A 23,563-nucleotide genomic window follows, 5' to 3' on the forward strand; every position below is an offset into this window, starting at 1 on the left:
TTAGTTTCTGGGTTTAAATGATGTCTGTTTATTGTGCATAGCTGTTTCTTTTGTCTTGCACTGATGTTAAAAATGTTAAAGCTCCAGATAATGTTCCCGGATACAATCATTAGTATCTGTTATGTTATAAATTCATGTTGATAATCTCAACATGAATTTATGCTCAAACAAACAAAAAAAACAAAAACATATTTAGCTTCTCCTGGAGCTATCAATCACATCTTATACTTTTCCATGACACATTTGAATTCCTCAGAGCTTTCAACAAACTTTGGGTGCTGTCCATTTACAATATTATATGACTGTTAGAAGAGGACGAAAGAAGACAGAAAAGGGTCAGGACTACAAATGTGTTACGCCAGCACCGATAATAATAATGTCAGTATCAACTATAAAAATGTATTCGTTTATTAATTTAATTTCAAACATACGACAGTCATACGTGTAAATACTGTAATTCATCTTACATTTAAAATAAAATACACCCCGAACCGATAGACATAAATGTCAATGCACGCGCCTCTCTCCGCCCTAAACGTAGCAGCTCGTGCATCACAGCAATGCGTGATTGCGATATTTCCGACAGCATGTGAAGGCAGCATTATCATCAGCTTCATCCCATAGGAAAGCATCTGTGTAGTACGGCTGCACAGGGCCGACGCCACTTAGTCGTCGTGAGAAGTTACCTGTCCTGCTACTTTGGACCGTTCGACATTTCGTAAACAACATCATCAACAACAACAACAACAGGTACGCCAGCGGCATAGTGAAAAGGACGTTGTGCGCTGCAACGAAGGCATAAACGTCGTTCCGTGACCGTTCAGAAGTCCCTCCAGCATCCGCTGATAGCCAACGGTCGAAACTGGCTGGCGACGCTCGACTAGCCGACGCTTAGCATCCGCTAGCTTTCATTTAGCGAGAAAAACCTAGGTTATCTGTTACCTGCTGTAGTTATTAAGTAGCGCTCACTTGCAGCACTTGGTTTTCCATATTTCTCGCACGTTAGCGAACGTTATTCTGGCGCTTCCCATAATAATAATGTTACGAGGTTAATAACAGTTGGTAAACATGGTTAATGATACTCTCATTCCTGCTTAATCACGTTTTACTACTATATGGCGAAGTCTTGGCTCGCTTTTATAACCCAAACCCTGCCTGCTAATGTGGGTTGCCTTGGCTGAAAGGTCTCAAGTGTCCTCTCGGCTGTGACTATTGTTTGTTGACACCCATAGCTCCTCATTTACGTTAGTTGATGCTTGTGCAAACATATGTTGTTTCTGCTCATAACACAACTGTTTGTTGAATTATGTTATTGCCTCCACAATGTGGATATGATAAGAGACATCTGACTATGTTACATTTTCACTTGTTGCCATGATAGGATACAGTGCTTTAACGTGGAGCTATTTTCAATCTGTTAATTATTCCTTTTGGGGCATAATTTCAGCAAAGGTTAGTCGAGATAAGGTGAGAATGTGTTGTTCCCATTAGGCACAAACACTCCATTCCTAACTTAACTTCTCTGTTATTGATATTAATCTACTAGTTATTTACCCTTGGGGTCATATCAAATATGCATATTAGCTTGACAAGACTAGAGCTGCTGTCATACAATAGATAGGGGGATTTTAATATGATTATTAAACAGTTACTTAACCTCTAAGAGCTGTTCACCTTTTACCTAGTTTACACAAGCTGACCGTTTCACCCTTCATCCTCTTCCTGCTGTGGACACACTGTCCAATGTTTGGCTTTCTGTCTGGCAGTTTTCCAAAAATCTAAATTGTTTAGTTTAGTTTTCATCTCAAGCAAGTGTGTACTTGCTTGAGAGGGTACAGGTTTGCGTTGAACCTTTTCTCCCTTTTAAAAACCTTGATATATACTATATTGTCTTTAAACAGACTTTACTATTCGCAGCCCACCCGCTTATTAATTACTATAATAAATTATACTGTATCCGTAGCCTAATCAAAAATATAATTGTTAACAGTATCATTGTCTGGCGGCCTTTTTTTTTTATCGCCCAGCTTTAAAGACATACTCTCCAAGTGAATTGGGACGCAAAGTTGACGCTCACGATAACTTCACTGTGAATGCATTAATTTATCTGCCAGATCTGACCTAAAGGGCACCACAAGAGTAGACGTGTCCTCCACATGGGTGCAGTCCAGTGTCAGAGTGACTCAACCCCAGGGCATTATCCATAGCCTATTTGTGGAGGAAAATCAATTCTGTGTGAAGAGAAGCAGTTATTGCAAAAAACAAATATACCCAATTACATCAGCAGCCCGTCAGCGTATTCCCAACCAACTCATATCTGCTTCAAGCTGACTTTACATTTGAAAGGACTCATGAATAATGTGTGCCTTTTTGAGCTCCTCCTAAAATGCTCATGCATGAAATGGATGTGATTTGGCAGGCATCAGTTTGATGAATCATCTCTTAAATTCCTTCATTTGCTACCACCTTCAGAACTCAGTTTCCGATCAGCTGCTGCAGTGCACATTTATTATTTGAAAGACAATTTAATTTGTCATTACTTCTGAATTGGAGGAAAACTTGCATCAAACTTGGGCCCTATGTGTATGACAGTTTTGACTTCATGCTAATCGTTTGTTTTATTGCAGGCATTTGAACAAGTTGGTTTGTACATCTTGAAGAGGCTGCTTTCAAATATTAGAAAATATCTATCACTCAAAATCATTTCACATGGTTTTAATTTTCTCCTGAGATAAGTTGTTTTGCCATGTTCATTTTGTATTGTTTGTTTTAAGGTTTTAACATTTTGATAATCTGTGTTTAGTACGCATACATTCCTTCCTTTCTGCCTTTAGGTTGTTGCTTCCTATTCACAGTAAACATTTCTTTCTCCCCTTCTTTCCCTCTCATTGTGCACAGTCATCATGGCGGAAGCCCACCAGGCGGTGGCTTTCCAGTTCACGGTCACCCCAGATGGCATTGATCTTCATCTGTCCCACCAGGCCTTCACTGAGATCTACCTTTCTGGTGTGCGCTCCTGGAAGAAGCGTATTGTCGGACTAAAGGTATCTTGCATCTGTGTCAGAGCTAAATGTTGAGGAGCCTTATAAAGTATTCTGTTCTGTTGGCCTGTTTATTTAATGTTTTCAGTATTTTTGCAAGAATAAAGACTACAAACTTTAACTTGGCAGAATTAGTTATTTGTATTTTCACCTTATTTATTAAACATGGACACAGGCTGAATGCAACAGTGTTTTCTTTAATTGTTTTAATTGTAGACTTTTTTAAAAAGAACTCTTTTAATTGCAAATAATTCTTAATTTAAAATGTTGCTTTTTTTAGTTTTGATTGTATGGCCTAGTACATCGGGCATACTTGTGTTTTTGATCGATCTTCCATCACTCATTGGTTTTCACAAGCAATGTGGGTAAGAATTAAAGTGATGTTTAATGTGTAAGCTTTTCAAACGAAGTTGGACACACACCTGCTGCAACAGCCTCACATTAACAGTGAAATTCACAGGGATTTATTATATGAATCTATTTAAAGGCTGGCATCGAGTTAATGCAGTAAAAATTCAAATTTATTACTTTAATGTGATCACAAAATCTGTGTGCATGTCAATGTAGATTTCACATCTTTCTCCTCTCTTGTTAACAGAACAGCGTGTTAACGGGGGTATATCCTGCTAGCCCATCCTCCTGGCTTTTTGTGGTCATAGCAATTCTTGCTACCATGTACACACGCTCTGATCCCTCCATGGGACTCATAGCCAAGATACAGGAGCACCTGCCAGTCAGGTAATACATCCTGCCCTGTCAATTGTGGAGATAATTTTATCAGATTTATCACAAACTGCTTAGAATTTGGTGGGTGAAGGTTCACCGTGACTTCACAAAACGCATGTTTGGCCATGAATCAATAATTCATATACTAATTATGATACACAAATGTTATGTAAAATATAGGAGAAATTAGTATTTTTTTGTTGTTTATTTTGTTTCTTTTTGTCTCCATCTGTCCATCATCTCCCACTATCTCCAGCCAGTCTATGAGTAGCCAGTGCCAGACGTTGGTGTCGGCAGTGCTCTTCAGCACCATGCTATGGCTCTTGCTCATCTTCACCATGCGCATGTGCCTCAAGCAGCTTCTGTCCTACCACCGCTGGATGTTTGAGAAGCACGGCAAGATGTCCACCACCACCAAAGTCTGGGTGGTCAGTGTTGTCTCACACTTTTTTTCTATTTGTTACTGTGAACTAACAATGCCCTTTGCCGTCATTTATCATAGCAATACTATTATCATAATGTTTCATATCTTAGCAATACTATTATCATATTTTTGTGCAATACTGTTATATCTTTTATATTTTGTGCCTTATTTTTTATTTATTTATTTTTTACAGTTTATTGTAATTCTGTGTTAGAAGGACCGAGCAAAATAAGCTTTTTGTAGAGAAGAACTGTCTGTTAGCTGTGCATATTACAGTAAAAACATCTTGAATCTTGAATCTCACTTTAATATTTTTAGCGTTTGTTTTTGAATGCCTGTGTTTCTGATAGGCGCTGGTGCGGATCTTCTCTGGCAGAAAGCCTCTGCTCTACAGTTACCAGGGTTCGTTGCCAAACTTGCCTGTGCCTGCCATAAAGGACACAATCCAAAGGGTGAGACGTCACACGAAGCCGAGGAAATGACAACATGCTGACAACTAACTGTGGAACAGATGGATTGCTTTCACACATTCCTCATTTTCTGCCTCGGTTGCAACAAATTTCTTTTGTTATTGTCTGAGTGTTTAATCTGGATGTAAGCTAGTTTAGAAATATAGAAAATGCATACCATCTACCCTTATAAATGGATGTATCTTTGACAGATGAAAGATTTCAGTATAATGTAGATGTGGCTCTAGTGATAGAAGGCTTCCACATCACCAATTGTGGCCTTTAATTGATTTTGTTTATTGATTGACATATATTTTCTATATTTTTGTATTTAGTTGAAGATATAATCATGTTGGTCATCTTATATTTACTGAATGATGCTTTTTTTTCCTTCTTCTTCGCACATCTCTTTTGTGTAGCACTTGGAATCGGTGCGTCCGCTCATGGATGATACAGAGTATGAACGCATGACCAAGCTGTCAGTGGAGTTTGAGAGCAGCCTCGGTAAACGCCTGGAGTGGTACCTCAAACTCAAAGCTCTATGGGCCACCAACTATGTAAGTGGTTGACCGCAGTGTGTGTGGCTACTTCCAATCCAATATCACTTAAATGTCCAAAGCAATTTTAAATTCTATTAAAAATGTATGTCTTTGTAAGGTTCTGTGATCTCAATTATTTACCCTGGCTGAATATGTAAGGCGTGGAAGTGGCTGTCAGTTGGCTGCAATATTAGCTCTCTCACAAATCATTTTTGTTTTCATTCTTAAGGTCAGTGACTGGTGGGAGGAATATGTCTATCTACGTGGACGGAGCCCAATAATGGTCAACAGTAACTATTATGGGATGGTATGGAAGTCATTTTGGTCTAATAAATTCCCAGTTCAACCTGATGTAGTCATCATTAGCATTGACTTTGTTTGATGTTGACTATTTGATGTGGTCTGTATCATGTTAATTATTTTCTATTTTATTTTATGGCCATGAAATTTAAGGATTTTCTCTCTGTGAATCATTTGTGGGTGTTTGTTTGTCATGAGAAGAGAAACATATTGGATACATAATTGTGTTACTGCCTGTTAGACTAAGACAGGCAATCTTTTTTATTGTTTTATTAATCCTGGAAAAGCTAAACTACCATTTATATTCATTATCGGTTTAATTTTTAATACAATTTTACACAAACGGTTATATGAGTGTGATTCTTTATTTTTATGTCTCTAAAAACGCAACTATTTCTTAAAGTATGTTTTAATAAACAGTCCTTTGTTTTTGAATCAATAAACTAGGAAGATTTTTACTCATGCAAACTCTATAAGCAAGACTTGAATCTTGGTTCTGCAGTTATTTTAGAATAGATGATTCATGTTTATCCTGCGCCTTACTTCCTGTCTCTGCGCGTTTTTTCAACAGGACTTCATGTATGTGACGCCTACACCCATCCAGGCGGCCAGGGCCGGCAACAGCCTTCACGCATACTTCCTATACCGCCGCAAACTCAACAAGGAAGAGCTTAAACCTGTGAGTTTTCCACCAGTCAACTCCAGCAGCCCCAAATAGACAAAGGCGTTCATAATTCATGTCTCTTTGCCATGGCAACAGAAGACTTTTGAAGACACATTTTAAGGCATTTGTGTATATATTTATTTTGATCAATAATCACAAGAGAAATATATGGTTGATTGACTGATTTGCTTGATTCTTGACTGAGTAACATTTGTTCATTGCCGTTTGTGTGTCTTGCAAGTGTATGGTAGATATTGTGTGCATTTCCGTTTATTTATTTAGTTTCCATGTTATGTTTGTACCGACAAATCCCTCATATTCTCATGCCATGCTCATCTCTCACCCCTTCCCTTTCTACTCTTTTCAACCTGTCTTTCACTCGCTTAATTTCTCTTTATTCATTTCCTCATGTCCTCTCACTCATCTTGCCCTTTTTGATTGATTCTACGTTCCCTCCACTGCTCTCCTCTGTTCTTGCCTTCGTCCTCTCCTCTCCGTTTCCCAGACCCGTATACCCGGCACTGTCATTCCTCTGTGTTCAGCTCAGTGTGAGAGGGTATTCAACACCACACGCATTCCTGGAGAGGAAACCGGTAAAGAGACGGACATACACACGCACATAGACACACAGTGCTGACACAATATTGTCTGTACATGAGCAGGTAGCTTTAGCAAGTGAGCAGTGTTAATACACCACTGCTTCAGAGATGATGAGGCATACTGAAGGTGTCTGAGCCCTCTGGAGTTTAAGCGTGGGAGAGAAAATTGTGTGAAAGACAGGGTGTGTGTGTATGTGTGAGTTTATACAGTCTAAAGAAGCAAGGTGCCGCGATTCACTGAGTCATAGTATGTCTGCTGTACAGGCCATCCTCTCATCTCTCATCTGTCTCCCTCTTGCCTTGTGGTCTCATCGCAGATCTGTCTGGGTTTCTGGAAATGTTTTCTCTAACTAATACCTATTTTCTTCTGCCCACACATTTTGTTTTCTCATCTTTTTTTTCATTTTGTTTTCTCATCTTTTTCCTTCCTCTCTTTCCTGGGTCTCTTTCTATCTCTTCCAAACACTCACGTGTGTATTTTTCTATCCTTTTCATTCCTTTCTCTCCCTTACTTTCTATTTGTACTGGCCCATTCTTCTTTGTCATGCTCAGTGGATGTTGAGGTCTGCAGTTCCTTGCTGTTCCTATCAATTTGAGCGGATGTTTGACACTTGTCGTATCCCTGGAACACTAACAGGTAGTATTTATATTTTCACCCTTTTAGATCTCTAAATGTCAAACCAATATGATAATATAAATGTGTTGTATTGTGAGATTGAAGAAGTTTCACTGCTCATCTGAATTAATTTGGGTCAAATGTGTGCCAGTTTGAACGTTTGCTTATGGATCAGACCTTAATCACTCAGCTTTGAGGTCTTTCCAAGATGGTAGAGTAGAGACTGATCACGCCACATCTTTTACATGTATCGCCACATAACATGCATACTATCCTGTACATGAACATTGTTTATCTGCCTGTTTATTGTGGAATTCAAACCAGTTACTGTCACAAGGATGTGTTGTAGATGCGGCTATTGTGTCCTGCAGTCAAAACAAAAAAATTGATGAGTCAAGAATGTGACAGGAGGAACCCATGCCAGTGGGGAAGACAGTTTTGCATAACCAAAAGTGCAAGGCACTCGCATTAAGAGCATCATATCTGGTATTTATATATTTGTTTTTCTATGACATTCCTTTGACTCAATTAACAAAGTATATGTTTCTGTTTTATTTAATTTGTGAAGACACTTTGCAACATTGGCAGGACAGTGACCACATAGCGGTATACCACAGGGGCCGCTACTTTCGGCTAAGGATGTATCATGCAGGCAGACTTCTAACACCCAGGGAGATAGAATCTCAAATTCAGATGATCCTTGATGACCCGGCACCTCCTTCCAAAGGAGAGGCCAAACTGGGGGCCCTGACTGCTGGAGACAGGTCAGTTTGACAAGCCACCAGTTCTTAAATCACATGGACAATAAAGTACACTGCATCATTGATGTAATGTCATGATTTCCTCTGAAATGTTTCGCAGGATTCCATGGGCTAAAGCCAGGATGAAGTATTTTAGCAGTGGGGTCAATAAACGGTCTCTGGACTACATTGAGAAAGCGGCCTTCTTTGTGTCTCTGGATGATGAAGAGCAGGGCGGGATGGCAGATGACCCGACTAGAATAGATTCATACGCCAAGTCCTTGTTGCATGGGAAATGTTTTGACAGGTAATCTTTCACTGAACTGATAACTGCCTCCTGAAAATCAACTAGTTGGTAATGTTGTGTTTTCCAATTCTGATCTTGGTGGACACGCAGGTGGTTTGACAAGTCTTTCACAGTTGTTTATTTCAAGAATGGAAAAATGGGCTTAAATGGAGAGCACTCCTGGGCTGATGCACCAGTGTTATCACACTCTTGGCAGGTAAGGAACATGCAACAACAGTAAATTCCACATTGGTGTCTCTTGGTTCTAAGAGGTAATTACTTATAATTGTTGTGTGTTTCCAGTACGTCTTGTCCACTGACTGCTTCCAGCTCGGTTACAATGCAGAGGGTCACTGCAAAGGAGAAGTGGATTCATCACTACCACGGCCACAGAAGCTGACCTGGGAAATACCTCCAGAAGTTAGTAATCCATCCACACCTTGCCTGTAATTCCTTTGGTCCCCTTTCAAAACACAGTGTTTACATAATGCATTACCAACTAGAAAGTTCTATTCACTAGAGTGCAGATCTCTACCAGGTTTGTCTGCCTCAACCGCCTCTGTAATGCTTGTTTTGAATGAATACAGCTGAGCTGCGGCAATGCATTGAGTTTTAGAGTAGTGAGTGAGGAGTCAGAAGGAGATAATGAATATTTCCCTTAGATCTCAAGCGCTAGCTTCAACTTCTTGTTGTTCTAAGTAATACACGTGCCAATTGTGAAGTTTATCGGATGAATGGTTGTTGAGAAAATCAAAGGGCAGACATACAGATACTTTGATTTTGGTCAGACGCATCAAAAAGTATGTTTTATGTGATGCAGTAACTTTCACAGTCCCGAATGTTGCCCGGCAATCTCTTGGTATCAATCTCTAGAAAGATTAGCAAAAATTAGCATGTTTGCAAAACTGTCGAACAATTGGTTTCAGGTTTCAGTTCTACATATACTGCCTTGACAAATGTTCATGGATCTTCTTCAACCGCAGTGTGTTGACTTAGAAAACGATCACTTGGATTGAAAATTTGAGAGCCAAGCAAACTGATACATACATTTCATGTAAATAGTAATGTAAAAAGGGTGGTAAAAAGCTGACTCATTATTTATTACAAGATGGAAGAATTGCTCTTTCTGTTGAAACCGCAGTACAACGGTTATCGGTATCTCAGTCCGTTTGATTCTAGCTGTTTGGATGTGTCTGTCTCAGTGTGAGGAGCAGATCTCCGGGTCTCTGGCAGTGGCTCAGGCCCTGGCTGACGATGTGGATGTCCACGTTTTTGCCTTTGAAGAATTTGGCAAAGGAAAGATCAAAAGGTGTCGAGTCAGTCCAGATGCCTTCATTCAGATGGCTCTTCAGTTGGCCCACTACAGGGTAAGCCTCCCTCTGAAAGTGTGTGTGTGTGTGTGTGCGTGTGTGTGCGTGTGCGTGTGCGACTATTACATTACATTTGGGCATTGAACTTGGTGTCAGTATTATCCGTTGCATGTGAGCTATGTGTTTGCATTCCAGGACCAGGGGAAATTCTGTTTGACGTACGAAGCCTGCATGACCCGTCTGTTCAAGGAAGGCCGGACCGAGACGGTTCGCTCCTGCACCAATGAGAGCAGTGCCTTCGTTCGAGCGCTGGAAGGTGGAGAGGTGAGACCATGGAAAATGTCTCTTGATTTTCATTGGTTTTTGTAAAGCGTGTGAGGAAAGTTGTAGTGAGGTAACTCAAAAGAGGATGATTAAAGGTTGTCTAATTTTCATCGCATAAATCATACAGTGTTTATTTTATATGGCGTGACTGCTTGGCGCTATGCCAAGCAGTCACGCCACTCATGCCATTCTCCACCAGGCAGCAGATGTGTGCAGACGTTTGTTCCAGGAAGCATCAGAAAAGCACCAGCATCTATACCGCATGGCTATGACTGGAGCTGGCATCGACAGACACCTCTTTTGTCTCTACGTGGTATCCAAATACCTCAGAGTGGAGTCTCCTTTCTTGAAAGAGGTTCAATTATTTTCTTTAAGAGTTTAGTTTGAGTATTTATCCCTTCAGTACACACTGATTAGCAGCAACTTCAGCAAACTGATGCTTTGTCTTCTTGTGGGTGTTGCAGGTGCTATCCGAGCCCTGGCGGCTGTCCACTAGTCAGACTCCATTGCTAGTGGAGATGTTTGACATCGTCAACTACCCAGAGTATGTCACCTGTGGAGGGGGCTTTGGACCGGTCAGTGCTTCACTCAGTCATTTAACCTGTTTGGCTTAACTAGAAACCAACCATACAGTTGTGATATTCATCAAGCAGCAATAGGTATTAAATATTGTCTATATTTCTTTCAGGTGGCTGATGAAGGTTATGGGGTGTCCTACAGCGCTTTGGGAGAAAACATTTTAAGCTTCCACATCACATGCAAGCATTCATGTCCAAACACTGTGAGTTTGATGAAAGTAGTAGTATAATAATAGTGTTCTGCGTAGGTGGACATGAACAGTGGAAATAAGTACACTTCTTAACTTGCGGCAGGAACTGCTGTGCCAGGACTGAATATGTATTTTTATGCTGTGTATTACACCATTTATTATACCAAAGATATGTATTTTTTGAGTCAGTTACTGATATCAATACCTAAGATAAAAACAACATATTCATGTTTTGAGCACAGCTTCTTTTTTTTTTTTACCCCAAAGTTGTGAAATTATTTAGACTTAAACATTGTGTTATGATGACAGCAAATTACAAACAACTTTTTGAGATGAATTTATGTAAAATGCAAATTGTGTTTCATGCCCCAGACACATTAATCTCCTCATTCTTTATTTGATGTCTCCCTCCAGGGTGCCAATACATTTGGTGGTCAGATTAGAAAGGCTCTGCGCGACCTGATCCAGCTGCTGTGCCCCAACCAGACAGAGCTCAAGAGGACAGAAGTGAAGCGACCGGAGGTCAAGAAAGACCTGTAGGCAGCACTTAGGGGTAAAGGAAGATGAAGGGAAGTTGAGCAAGCATTAATGTTACACTATAAATTGAGGACAGGCAGTTTTTTTGTAATGCATTGGGAGATTTCTTTGCCAGCCAGATGATATTCAAGAAACAGCTCCATTGGAAAACAAATAAAATGGAGGGTGCGTGGGTGGGTGTGTGTGCGTGGGTGGGTGGGTGTGTGTGTGTGTGTGATAGATGTGCGAGAAGGAAAAATGTCAAATAAGATTCAAGTACAGTAGGATTTATTGCTTTAGCTTTAACAGAGAAACAATTGGAAATGTACGTTATTATCATGACATCATGGATTATTACTAAGGCCAGTATGAATTGCCCTCTCAAAATTAGGATATAAATTCCTAATACTTTACCTTATTACGGGGATTAATTTGATTTCAATTTAAGTGCAGTACATTTTGACACCATTACATGTACCACACTGGTTTTCTGTGAGGTATTTATTGGGAAACTGTGTTTGGACGTGTGCATCTTGAGTCTCGGCACATTAGCGCAGACAGAAAACACAGAGCTGTTGATTTCCTTTTCTAGCATCTGAATGCAACATTGCTTTAACAGTGACACCACACATTGTGAAAGATTGGAAGTCTGGGACTTCTCATCGTTTACTTGTTATGTATAAATCTGCTTTCTACAAAAACCACATGATTGTAATATTGTGCTGAGAGTGCCAGGCTGTTAATACATGTAGCGAAATGACATGGCTCTTTAATACATAGGTTGGCATTACTGTTTGACGAGTATTATATTCAGTGAGCTCACCCAGGAAATAACTTAAGGTTTTCAAACATATTCAAAATGTACATACAAATAAATATAGGTCCACTTTACTTTCAGTGGTCAGTAGGCATTTCCAACTTATTAAAAACTGTACTTCAAGGAACTTCACATATTTCACTGCCATCTACGAATTTGTTTTGTAATTATTTTCATCACTCAGTAACATAACAATCCAAGCTATATTCATGAATACCATATGCAGGCATTTGTTTAGTCTTGAGCAGAGCCGCAGGTCAGATGTGTATTACATGTGGAGTGAAGCCATCTGATTCAAAGACAGTTGTGTATCAGTGACGCAGATTCCTCAGTTATTCTTCATCAATTATTGCCTCTTATTTTTCAGTTAAGCTTGTCTCGTAGTGTTACTATGTTTATCCTTTTGTAATGCAATATTACAGCAGAACATAAACAAATTCTTAATTGAAAAAAAGCTTAAGTGTTTCTTTCTGTTGAGAAGAGTATGCCGCTGATTTAGCATTGCACTTCCATATGATTATTGGACTCATGGACCGTTTAAAAAAACAATTGAATTGATGCAGCATAACTAGCAATATATTTAATAATATATTTGTCTACTCCGTTGATTGGGACAGTTCATGTGTTTGCGTCCCATGGAACTTTTGTGTTCAGTTATTCTTTGCTTCCACACCTTCCACGCCGTGTTTCTACAGGAGCCCAGAACGGACAAACCAAACACTCGCCCTAGACGAGGCCATTTGTGTTTTCACGTGGGCCACCAATAGTTTCACTTGGTTGCAATCTTCAACTTCACCACTTGATGTCGCCAAATACCACACACTGACCTTCAAGAGGAGCTGGATCTGCTGACTCCTTGCAACCTATTTATTTGTATATATTTTCTGCAAAAGGACACAGCACTCCTACTTTAATAAATGATGATAAATAAGAGTAAACATTGAAGATAACATGGAAAAAGTCCAAATCAGCTGCGTCAATACAAATACTATGTTGAATATGTAACAAATTATAAGAACTAAACAAGAATAACCAATTAAATTTAAAGGAATACAGACAATTCTAAATAAAATGAAAATATATGATGTGTTTATTAGGGAGTTGGCAGAAGTAAACACTTAAAGGTGAAACACCCTTCGAGTTAACGTAAATAATTAAATACGATGCATATACTGCAAGATATTACAACTGTTGGAAGTAATTTACTTTTCCAAATAATTCTTATTTGCCAAATGGTTTAAAAGCACTTTCCAAAGAGCAGTATTTAAAATTTGTGCTGTCTGTAAAATATAATAATTTCATGGTACAAATCCCCTAGCTGGTTCTGGTTTATCTTCACATATTTGTACTATGTTTTTATGTTCAGGAGTAATTGTCAAGTCTTGTTTGTCCCTGCAGATCATTTCATATCGGCAACTTTACGTCATTCCTGCAGGTTTTCGCTCATGTTCAGGATGAATCAGATAATGAAAAGAATAGTTGCAATCTTAAGTGTATTCTTTGACATATTTTAGGATATCTATCCATGTTATCCATATTGCAAGATTTTAAAAATAATGAGATCACTGACGTGTTTTTATTGCCGTAAGACAATCACATGTAAATATATATCGTCTACAATAAGATTGCGTTCCATAAATAAACAATAAACAATTCTTACCTGATGCGCAGGTGTGTCTTTGTGAGAGATGGAGTGCACTTCTGCGGGGTGAGTCGTTGGTTCCCAACGCACTTTCATATGTGTCTATATGCAAATGCAGTTTGCTTTTGATTATTCCAAAAGACATATTTGCATTTCACAAAAACTTGTGCAAGAAAGAAGCAAGTGTAGTTATGTAGTGAGAGCTGGCTGTCATACATGTTATGTGTGACCTTCTATTGTGTCATGTCTACAGATAGAGAAGGAGCAGCATGAGGTTTATTCAGAGATCTATTACTCAGGAGAGGAAGAGGAACAACCTCTATGAATCACGCCCATCCTGAACCGTACACAGGATCTCCATGTGCAAGGAATTGGCGAGTTTCTGCCTCCTTTTCTGTCTCTGTGTATTTCCTGCCACCTGTCTGTCTGTGTCTTGTTTCAGCTGTGAGGTCAGCAACCAACCCTTCGCTCATTATCCTGCCCTTCAGACTTCCGCATACGCTCACAAAAGCCGACAATAATCCACATTCAGTCCCCTGTCCTTCTTTTCTAAATCTTGCCTTACACACTCACACACATGTTTTCACCGCTCAAGTCACCCGAGAGGACCCCTTATATAAAGCTCTGTCTCCCCGCTCAGTGTTACTGCCCTTGTTTCCATCACCAGTCAAACATCCTTCTCTTTTGCTGTTCAGGTAGGCCGCTGAGTTTTCACTTTTCCTCGACACCCTTTCTAGACCGAGGTGTTTCTTCTCGTACGGTGCTGTGATTATTTGAAATATGTGACCATCAAAAGGGCGACCGTCATTTTTATCTGGTACAGTATGTAGCGTATGTAGTCGTACAAAAGCCATTAGGTTTGATTGCATAGTATTGTTTATGGACTGTGGTCATTTCAAGAAATGCTTTACTTGCATAACTTTGTTTAAAGCGGCAATAATCAACGTGTTTTATGGATGAAATGACTATGAGTAATGTGAAGAGGGACTGCTCCAAAGCTGCAGTTCTTCTCAGCACTACAGAGCTTTTCAGCGCTTGTTTTTATGATTTTTTAGGTTGCATCTTTAATATGTTGAGTCACAGTGCTCGCGCAGCAAGCAGTTACTTTTAGCAACTTAAAAACCCACTGTACACTGTGCCAGGCTTTCCAACTGATAAACAGACACAAAGTTGGAAACTGATCAGCTTGTAAGCATAATGGAGCATTTATCAGTGAAAGAATCATCCAAATGAATCATCTCTCCTCATGTCTGCTGGATGTGTGAAATACGTTTTAACAAAGGTGCAGCTAATATGTCACTGTGTTCAAAACTTGTTCCAGCTGCCTGTAAGTTTCCATAAAAACAACATCTATTGCACTTCTAACATTTAATTACTGTAATGACAATAATAACTGATTAAATCAAAGATGCTTTGAAATGTGTGAAATTTGTTCGATCTAAACATGCTCAGATTTGTTTCATCGTACAACGTCAGAGAAAATGTATTCAGAATCTGCTTGTTGGAACTCATACCATGTTGGTGTTGAGTGAAATATATAAATAAATATACAAGTTGGCATCTTTGGAAACTTAATTACAATTAAGTTCAGTGAAGAGAGCCAGACACATTCAACAGTGAAGCAATGTGATGAATTCCTCTCCCAATCCCTCATTTGCCTTTTGTCCATGTGCCCGTGTTTATTCAGATTCACATGCTCATGCCCAGATATCTTGGCTAAAAACTAACTATGACGGGCTCTGAGAGACGACGGCGTCGGCCCCGGGGCCTGATCTATATGTTAATACTCTCAAAGACAGGCGGTCTGGGAGGGCTTCCAGTTGTTCATTGAAAATAGTATTTAGAAAATTGGTCTGTTGCTGGTGTGTCTGGTTTTGATGTGTTCTCTGCACAGTTATGATTCTGTATCTCCTGTAACAAGTCCCACTGAAATGCATGTTAAAAAGTCTTGATGTCTGTGATGGGGCTCCACACACATTTAAACATCCCCTCAGTTCAGTGAGACTGCAAACAGATCAAATGGTAATAGAAGACTTGGCCGGTGTTAATAGCAACCAGCCGACCAACTTAATCTCCCCATCCCACATTCTCTTTTGTAGATTGGCTAGCTAATACCTCACTGTTATCCTGGGTAACAGGACACTGCTGCGAGCTAATAGTCCCTCTCACCTCTTCTATTTCTAGATCATTTGCTCCAAATGGCCCTCTGCGTTATCTTATGCTTTGAACAAAAGCACTGGCCTGCATCGATCCCGTAATGCGTCGTCTCGTATGTCATCAAATCTGTTCACTGTTGAGCGTGCACAAATAATCATTGAAGGGCCAGTATTTTAATTCTTCATGCCAGGAATTCAGATTGCACGTTATTATATATAATCAAACGTTTAATATCAGTCAGATTTTTGCCTTGACTTTTTAACTTTTGCTGAACATTGCCCACCGTGGCCACAAGTGATACAAAATAATCGCACAATGAATGTATTTGATTTGCATATTCGTATGTCGATTGCTTCAAACGTGTCATTAGGGACCTGACTGAGCTCAAAAGTGTCCCCAATGTGTCACTAAAAGCAGTGGCACAAATAGAAAAGAGACAAAAAGCTACTGGTCATACCGGATAAAATACGGCTGCAGCAACAGCATTCCTCAGTTTATTGAACAACTGCATTCTCTTCCTTATGTATTCGACTTTTCATCTGTGGAAGGTTGTGTTTTCATTCTTTCAAATGCTACGTACTCCTTTAAAAGTAGAGAGCAAACACCAATTAATGCATCACAAATGTACTTTGATTAATAGGTAATAACACATTTTGTGATCATTTAGGACGTATTCTAATGTATTTAGCCAGCACATTGTCAGATCTACATTTTGAAAAGTCAGGAGGACCTTTCATGTATTGGGCTAATGCTGTTACATGTCTAAAACAGTTGTGATTTTTATATACATGTTTTTCTCTCCAGTGTCGCCATGTCTGAGTTTGACGATCACGGGTAAGTCAATCCAGTGCAAGTTAACTTGTTTCTCATTTATAAACGTTTCTACATTCATAACACATGAACTTTTTTTTGTTTTTTAGAGGCCATCAAGAGGGTAAGGACATTCACTCCTTCATTTTTAAAAACAGCACGTTTATCATTTCTATGAACTCAATTGTCTCTCCTTCTTTCTCCAGAAGAAGACGAGGAGCAGGGCGAGGGAGGTGAGACTGTGATAAGATAAGATAAAATCAGATAAGATGCTGGGCGGTGTCGAGTTCATTACCTCACCCTAGAAATAACACATTCAGCTGAGGTACGAGCTGTAACAGCAACCTGTCGGTGAAAGTGTTCTCCCAGGATTAATGTAAATATAAGTATTTACATGCATGTTGACCCAGGAACGTTGAACTTCTATTCAAATATAACAGGAAGCTTTAAACCTTAAGTTCTCTCACGAGATAAGAGAATGCTGTTCTTATATTGGGCCGTTCATATCACGGTTATGAACAGTGGCCATAACCTATGTTTTATGTCTATGTTTAAAACCTAATTGTTTGCCTATTGGTGTTCAACTAAAAGGTCATAAATAAATAAATGAAACATAGTCAAATCCAACTGCTGTTTATGAAAACAAAACAAACTGATTCCCTTTTTTGTTGCTGTGTGGCTGTCATGTTGAAGAAGAACGCCCCAAATACAAGTAAGATTGACATGGAAATACTACACATCAAAACACATTGTCAGATTTTACTACAGAAAGCAGTAAAGACACTCAGATTGAATATGTTGACATGCCGTTGTGTTATTTTACAGGCCGGTCACCCAGCTTGCCGCCCCTAAAATACCTGAGGGGGATAGGGTTGACTTTGATGTATGTTCCTTCAAGGTTGTTGTTAATGGAACATTTACACGATTATAGAGCCAAACACAGGCATTCAATATACTTGATCTGTGTCTCCACTGGTTCTCCGACAGGATATCCACAGGAAAAGGATGGAGAAAGATCTTCTGGAGCTGCAGACTCTGATTGATGTCCACTTTGAGCAGAGGAAGAAAGAGGAAGAGGAGCTGATTGGACTCAAAGAGAGAATTGTAACCGTTTGTCCATTAATCCCATGTATTTGTACGAGAGAAAAAGATGTGTCAGGACACATTGACTATTCAGAACAATAGTGATGCAACTTGAGTCATGTTTAAAAGTCAGACATGTGTTTTATCTGTAATAGGAGACCCGCCGGGCAGAAAGAGCTGAGCAGCAGCGTGTGAGGGCTGAGAAAGAGCGGCACAGACAGACACGGATTGCAGTAATTAACTTTGAACATTGTATTTCATATGTTGTGAAAAAAAAAAATCTGCTGGGATCACAATGTTTTTTTATGACTTTGTCAGGAGGAGAGACAGAGGAAGGAGGACGAAGAGGCGAAGAAGAGGGCAGAGGATGAGGCCAAGAAGAAGAAAGTGCTCTCCAACATGGGAGCTCACTTCGGAGGGTTCCTGGCCAAGGTCAGAATAATACATTTACAGGCCGCTGTGTCACTGCAAAGGGTCAGAGTTAAAGAGTTGTGTTTGGTTTCCCGCAGGCAGAGCAGAGGCGGGGCAAAAAGCAAACGGCGAGGGAAATCAAGAGGAAGACTCTGGCAGAAAGACGCAAGCCACTGGCTATTGAGACCCTGCGAGAGGACGGCCTGAGGTCAGTTTAGGGCCCATTGAAGACTGATGCTTTTTGAATTTTGTTAATGGTTGCGAAAGGATTAGTGTTCAGTTTAAATATTCCATCACATTTGAGAGCAGGTCAAAGTCGTAGAAATGCCAGCTTGGTGAGCCTGGCAAACAAATCTGTTGCCAAAAGTAAAAAGTGACATTTTATTGTCATTTAAACTTGTTGCTGATGCTGGTGTGTTTTAGAGAGAGAGCCATGGAGATGTGGGAAAGTATCTACCAGCTGGAGTCAGAGAAATTTGAGCTGACTGAAAAGACGAAGAGGCAAAAGTATGAGGTGAGTCATAGAGCCAGGAGTATACAAAACTGGTATTTTAAATATATATCATTTGTGAAGTAATTTGTGTTTCTTTTTTCTCAGATCAACGTCCTCCTGAACAGAATCCAACATGCTCAGAAATTGTAAGTCCCTCTGCTCATCCCAGCAGTCTGCCTCGACACAACTTTCACACCCTAAAAAGTGAGCATTGTATAATGCTACTTAGCATCGACGATGCAAACACAGCACAGATGGATGGCAACCGTCACGTCTACACAGGAAATGACCACCTCACAGCTCTTAATATTCATCTAAGATGTGTAAAATAAAGCCATATCCATCTCCAGTCAGTCACACTTGCTGGTCATTTCTGTGCTGATGTTAATACTTTCTTTTTTTTCTTGTCTCAATGCAGCAAAAAGGTCCATGGGAAGGGGAAGGTCGGAGGACGCTGGAAGTGAACTCACACCGGAGGCACAATGAAACCAGAAGACAATCTACTAGTTTCTGAACAAGATTAGAGATTTTTTGATGTGGCACATTTATTAAAATACATCCACTTGCAATTGCATCTGTATTTATTAAAATGCATGTGTACATAAAACGGATATTTTCTTGCAGTGTCATCCAAATTGTGAAAAAGTAAACTAAACATGGAAAGGTTCACATACTACAAACACAAATGAACACAAATGTATTTAGCTACTTTCTTGGTTAACTTCCTTCTGAAGGAAAAATAAACTCTGTGTGCATAGGATATTGAAACAAAATGGCTGTGCTGTGAGGAAATATTCCCTTGAATGTTAGATAGTATGAAGGTAAAGCTGCTGACAATGGGAGCAGAATAAATCAACCACCTTTACTTCCTCTGTGGTATGAAAACAGCATAGACGTCATCACTCTTCCCGTCTCGCCACGGCTCAAATTCAGCCTCCAGAGCGATGCTCACCACTTTCTCTGCAAAGCCTGCTGCTTGCTCTTTGGTCAGATCCAAGATGTACCTGTCACACAATGACACACAAGATCCAAGATGTAGCCGTCACACAATGACACACAACTGAACTTGAATGCAACCGCTGCATTACAGTTATCAATATCATTTTTATCATCGAAATTACAGATGGGATGTGAGCAAACACAAAGCAATCCGATACAGAAAAGCACAAGCACTTGTGAATATCAGAGCATGGTCACTGTACTCTTGGTGAATACAGTGTCACCATGGTAACATGTTACTATAAAAAACACTCACTCGGCCAACTCCACGACGAGCACAGCGTCTGGCGCTGCAATCTGTCTCATTGTCGGGCCCAGCCGGTGCACGCAGCTTCAGAGCAGTGAACACAGAAATGAAGCATGGTGAGCGCTTACGTCAGTAGTCTGCGGTCAAGATGGTGAACGGATCCTATTTTAGATGAATTGCTAGAATTGTGCGTAAGAGAATATTGATCATTAAAATGCTGACCTGGCAGAGAAGTAGATGGTGTTAAAGAAGTGCGAATATTTCATTTTTTCGGGCATTTTGTGAAGTGAGTCCGATGGCAGGAACGTCACAGAGATGCCATTCAGTCGCATCAGGTCTGAAGAGGATTTGAGACAATTCAGAGCACGTTTCATACATAGTTACTGTTACTGTGTGTGCTCAACAAAACAGGATTCAGAGGATTCATTTTCACTGTGAGTTAATTAAACCGCTTGTGTTATTGCAGAAGCTATTTTTAACTGCAGTGCACTGACAATCATGTAATGATGACCTGGCCCGCGAGTGTTAACAGCCATTTACCGGTAATGGTGACAGATCTTCGGTCCGCCTCGGGGGATGGCTCCTCCGCCGTTGCGTCTGACTGAGAGGTGGCGGGGCAGCCCCGCCTACTGGACAGGGAGCGGAACAATTCCTGTACATTTGCAAAAGAGATATCCTGGGCTGTCTGTGGATGTGAGTAAAGGGGACAGAAACCATTTATATTGTGTATTTACGGTTCACGACTCACTGCAACGGTCTGATAAATGTATGCAGAGACATTACTCTAATCCAACATGTAATCTGTGCCATTGCTGCTGTATTTTACCTTGATGTGTTGCCCATTCTGTTTCTTCAGCAGGCTCTTGTCATCAGTTTCAATGCCAAAGGAGAGATAAGGACTGGAAACAATGTCCCCCCAGTAGCCGCTGTAACACACTTTGTCCCCTTTCTGTCCAGATACAAAGTTCCCTCATGTCATCTTATTGCTGCATCGTGTAGAAATATTGTTCAGAAAAACAGACACACACTTACTCGACAGAACACTCTGGAAGAGAGCAAACTTGGATTGGTAATTTGGTAGACACCTTCCCTCATTTCGAATGCCAAACCCCGTTCCCTCCATTGTGTATATTGTTGTTTATTGATGACACCACACTGCAGAAACAGAGATAATGGCAGCAGTTGAGCTTACAAATGCCTAGATTTCTAAAACTGATTCAACTCAACAAACTATAAAAAAATGACCCTTTTCTCGTGCAGTTTCATTGTGAGGTCCCAGTCGAAGCAGTTCTTTTTGGAGTCGTAGCGTGTTCCAAGGTGCTGTCTGACCCGATAATCCCAGGCTTTGGACATCAGTATAGGCGCAGCACACTCAGAAGAGGATGAGGACGGACGAGGCTGGATCCACAACTTGAATATCCTGGCCAGCTCGTCTCGTTCCTTGAACTGAGGAATTATTCAAAGAAAAAGAATGTCTAGTTTCACGTGGGTTCGACTGAGCAGGCCTCAAGGTCTTATTTCAAGAAAAAATATCAATCGTAAGGTAAAAGAAACACAGAGGATGGGCCTTGTTCTACAAATGATTGTACCTTGAGAAGAGTTGTGTTCAGAGAGGGGTGTGTGGCTTCCTCCAGTGTTTCAGTCACAGACAGAGTGAGCTGTGATGCCACACGTCTCAGTGTCTCTTCGGTCTGACTGCGGATCTCAGCGTTCCCAAACACCTCCAAGAAAAGTTCTGTCTTCTCTGAACACAAAAATCGTGACAATTGTTTTTATTTAGGACCCATTTATTTATTTATTTTACTGAATATATATAATATAATACTTAAAAAAATACGTCAAAACCTCACCCACCATTAATTCCCACGCTTTCCTTTGGCATCAGTGCCAGGTAGAGGAGCAGCAGCTGTCTAGCCACCACCTCCATGCTGTCTTCTATCACCCACACCTGCAGTAGAGCAGAGGGAAGAAGTGTGCAGCTCAAAGTCGAGAATATCAATTTATGATTGTGGTATTTGTTATAAATGCATGTTGGTACACATCTTATATATATATATATATATATATATATATATATATATATATATATATATATATATATATATATATATATATATATATATATATATATATATATATATAGACAATTTAAGAGACTGAGAGGCTCACATGAAGGCTTTGCTGGTTCTGCAAAACAGAAATGGTCTTCAAAATATGTCGTGGATCTCCGCTGCCAACCAGTAAAACATTGAAGTCCTCATTAAGTCTCACAGGGCCTGAGTACAGAGAGAGAGAGAGAGAGAGAGAGAGAGAGAGAGAGAGAGAGAGAGAGAGAGAGAGAGAGAGAGAGAGTAGTGGAGTGTAATGTAGTAACATCATACTATTTGGTCTGGTACCAAACCTCAAAAGCTTAAAAGAAACTCTTAATTATCAAATTCAATTACCCTCATAACAATAAGCTACGACTATAAGGACTGTTTAGTTGAAGTTGAGGCCGTAACTTAGAGAAACAGAAATGTTAATAACTACATATTGCTTCTGTGTACATGACTCATTTGCCCTTTTATTGTAATGTTACAAGTCTGACATAAACCATGTTGCAATACTAAACTGCAATTCAAGTAAACACCAAGCATTCAAAATTGCGCTAATGTTAAAGTGCACAACAAAAGTAACAACACATTTATTTAAAGTGCCGAAAATTAAGTGAAATGGTTGTTAACTTATTGGATCCTTTGAATCGATGCGCTAGCATGTAAGCAGTACTTTTAGTTCAGGCGAAGATCTTTTTTCATCTGACGCACGTGTGTTGGCGGACGACACATGCACGTGCACGTTCAGCTCTCACCCATACTCAGCAGGTCGCGCGCAGGACTGAGGCCCCACCAGGTGACGGAGCCAGCGCCCTCTGATGCCCGTCCGGCGCTCATTCTGGGGCCGAAACAGAGACCGAGGAGGCGGAAAACTTCACGTCACTATCCTAAAAGAAGCCTTTTATTGTGTATCTCGCCTCTTACCTCAGTGTGCTGCGACCAGTTACTGCAAGTGACGGTGAAAACTCACCTCTCGGTGTGACACCTGAGTGAAGTTACCCAGCTAACCCTGCGTTTGAGTTCTGCTGCTAAGCAACAGTGTCTAAACGGGTGGGACGGGCGCCATCTACCGGTGGCACATGGCATGACACAGACATGACGTGAAACGTCGTATACTCCTTCCTTTCTAATAATATTAATTGAATCAAAGTTGAGAGAATAAAATAAGCATTGATGTGAAATAGTGCATTGTGGGTTCATTCGCCATATCAAACGCATTACAACAAGTCTGTTTCAATTTAATTTCTGTTGTTTATGAAGAGAAACCTGATGCAAATTCAAATATGCTCCTTTACTTTTTGGTTTTTACACTGTCATATGCCTTTATAACATAATAATGACAAATATTTGTCAGATTTTGAAAGTTACATTTCTCTTGAAAAAAGGAGCAAAATAATTGAGCCAAAGGACAATTTTTTCTGACACATTTATTGATGAAGTAGACAAAAAGGACCAGATCATAATTACAGATGCAAAAGGGTTGTTAGCCTTTTTAGCTCCACCACGTC

The 23,563-nt window shown here is 40.1% G+C and overlaps 3 protein-coding genes across 10 annotated transcripts; 2 read left to right on the forward strand and 1 right to left on the reverse strand.

Annotated features, from left to right (window-relative positions):
• The first annotated feature begins 583 nt into the window (after positions 1-583).
• On the forward strand, positions 584-13,954 carry LOC137789226 (carnitine O-palmitoyltransferase 1, liver isoform-like). 3 transcript variants are annotated; one of them, XM_068582570.1, is made up of 19 exons: positions 584-749; positions 2,895-3,044; positions 3,640-3,779; positions 4,024-4,195; positions 4,542-4,643; positions 5,060-5,197; positions 5,409-5,486; positions 6,051-6,158; positions 6,649-6,736; positions 7,927-8,122; positions 8,220-8,405; positions 8,496-8,601; positions 8,688-8,804; positions 9,587-9,751; positions 9,890-10,018; positions 10,218-10,373; positions 10,483-10,593; positions 10,707-10,799; positions 11,202-13,954. In XM_068582570.1, the coding sequence occupies exons 2-19, from the start codon at positions 2,904-2,906 to the stop codon at positions 11,325-11,327; spliced, it is 2,352 nt and encodes a 783-aa protein (XP_068438671.1). In that variant the 5' UTR covers positions 584-749; positions 2,895-2,903; the 3' UTR covers positions 11,328-13,954. The 3 variants fall into 3 exon arrangements, with proteins under 3 accessions (XP_068438671.1, XP_068438670.1, XP_068438672.1); XM_068582569.1 differs by having other exon boundaries at positions 584-750; positions 2,899-3,044; positions 11,202-13,953; XM_068582571.1 differs by lacking the exon at positions 6,649-6,736 and adding an exon at positions 7,295-7,379 and having other exon boundaries at positions 584-750; positions 2,899-3,044; positions 11,202-13,952.
• A 3,365-nt stretch (positions 13,955-17,319) lies between these two features.
• On the forward strand, positions 17,320-19,243 carry LOC137789392 (troponin T, slow skeletal muscle-like). 2 transcript variants are annotated; one of them, XM_068582940.1, is made up of 9 exons: positions 17,427-17,441; positions 17,555-17,627; positions 17,717-17,833; positions 17,968-18,045; positions 18,131-18,244; positions 18,322-18,431; positions 18,647-18,737; positions 18,822-18,862; positions 19,135-19,243. In XM_068582940.1, exons 3-9 carry the CDS (start codon positions 17,735-17,737, stop codon positions 19,178-19,180), a joined length of 579 nt encoding a protein of 192 aa, XP_068439041.1. In that variant the 5' UTR covers positions 17,427-17,441; positions 17,555-17,627; positions 17,717-17,734; the 3' UTR covers positions 19,181-19,243. The 2 variants fall into 2 exon arrangements, with proteins under 2 accessions (XP_068439040.1, XP_068439041.1); XM_068582939.1 differs by having other exon boundaries at positions 17,320-17,612.
• On the reverse strand, positions 19,221-23,080 carry LOC137789389 (dynein axonemal assembly factor 3-like). Of its 5 annotated transcripts, none has more exons than XM_068582933.1 (12): positions 22,980-23,080; positions 22,811-22,893; positions 22,132-22,238; positions 21,817-21,910; positions 21,552-21,706; positions 21,208-21,408; positions 20,995-21,117; positions 20,789-20,911; positions 20,503-20,647; positions 20,185-20,299; positions 19,972-20,046; positions 19,221-19,720 (listed from the first exon to the last, which is right to left on the reverse strand). In XM_068582933.1, the coding sequence occupies exons 2-12, from the start codon at positions 22,890-22,892 to the stop codon at positions 19,579-19,581; spliced, it is 1,362 nt and encodes a 453-aa protein (XP_068439034.1). In that variant the 5' UTR covers position 22,893; positions 22,980-23,080; the 3' UTR covers positions 19,221-19,578. The 5 variants fall into 5 exon arrangements, with proteins under 5 accessions (XP_068439034.1, XP_068439037.1, XP_068439038.1 ...); XM_068582936.1 differs by having other exon boundaries at positions 22,811-22,911; positions 22,980-23,063; XM_068582937.1 differs by having other exon boundaries at positions 23,026-23,058.
• Positions 23,081-23,563: the final 483 nt, after the last annotated feature.

Source organism: Clinocottus analis, unplaced genomic scaffold, assembly GCF_023055335.1.
Source record: "Clinocottus analis isolate CAN_PGR_092001 unplaced genomic scaffold, fCliAna1.0.p SCAF_19, whole genome shotgun sequence".
NCBI lineage: Eukaryota > Metazoa > Chordata > Actinopteri > Perciformes > Cottidae > Clinocottus > Clinocottus analis.

Coding starts and splice junctions, on each gene's coding strand:
- LOC137789226 (XM_068582570.1), top strand. CDS start 2,904: ATGGCGGAAGCCCACCAGGCGGTGGCTTTCCAGTTCACGGTCACCCCA. Junction 5,198..5,408: donor CTCTATGGGCCACCAACTAT/GTAAGTGGTTGA, acceptor TTCATTCTTAAG/GTCAGTGACTGGTGGGAGGA. Junction 5,487..6,050: donor ACAGTAACTATTATGGGATG/GTATGGAAGTCA, acceptor TTTTTTCAACAG/GACTTCATGTATGTGACGCC.
- LOC137789392 (XM_068582939.1), top strand. CDS start 17,735: ATGGAGAAAGATCTTCTGGAGCTGCAGACTCTGATTGATGTCCACTTT. Junction 18,245..18,321: donor TCGGAGGGTTCCTGGCCAAG/GTCAGAATAATA, acceptor GGTTTCCCGCAG/GCAGAGCAGAGGCGGGGCAA. Junction 18,738..18,821: donor CGAAGAGGCAAAAGTATGAG/GTGAGTCATAGA, acceptor CTTTTTTCTCAG/ATCAACGTCCTCCTGAACAG.
- LOC137789389 (XM_068582933.1), bottom strand. CDS start 22,892: ATGAGCGCCGGACGGGCATCAGAGGGCGCTGGCTCCGTCACCTGGTGG. Junction 20,300..20,502: donor AAGATCTGTCACCATTACCG/GTAAATGGCTGT, acceptor AATCCTCTTCAG/ACCTGATGCGACTGAATGGC. Junction 19,721..19,971: donor CTCGTCGTGGAGTTGGCCGA/GTGAGTGTTTTT, acceptor ATTGTGTGACAG/GTACATCTTGGATCTGACCA.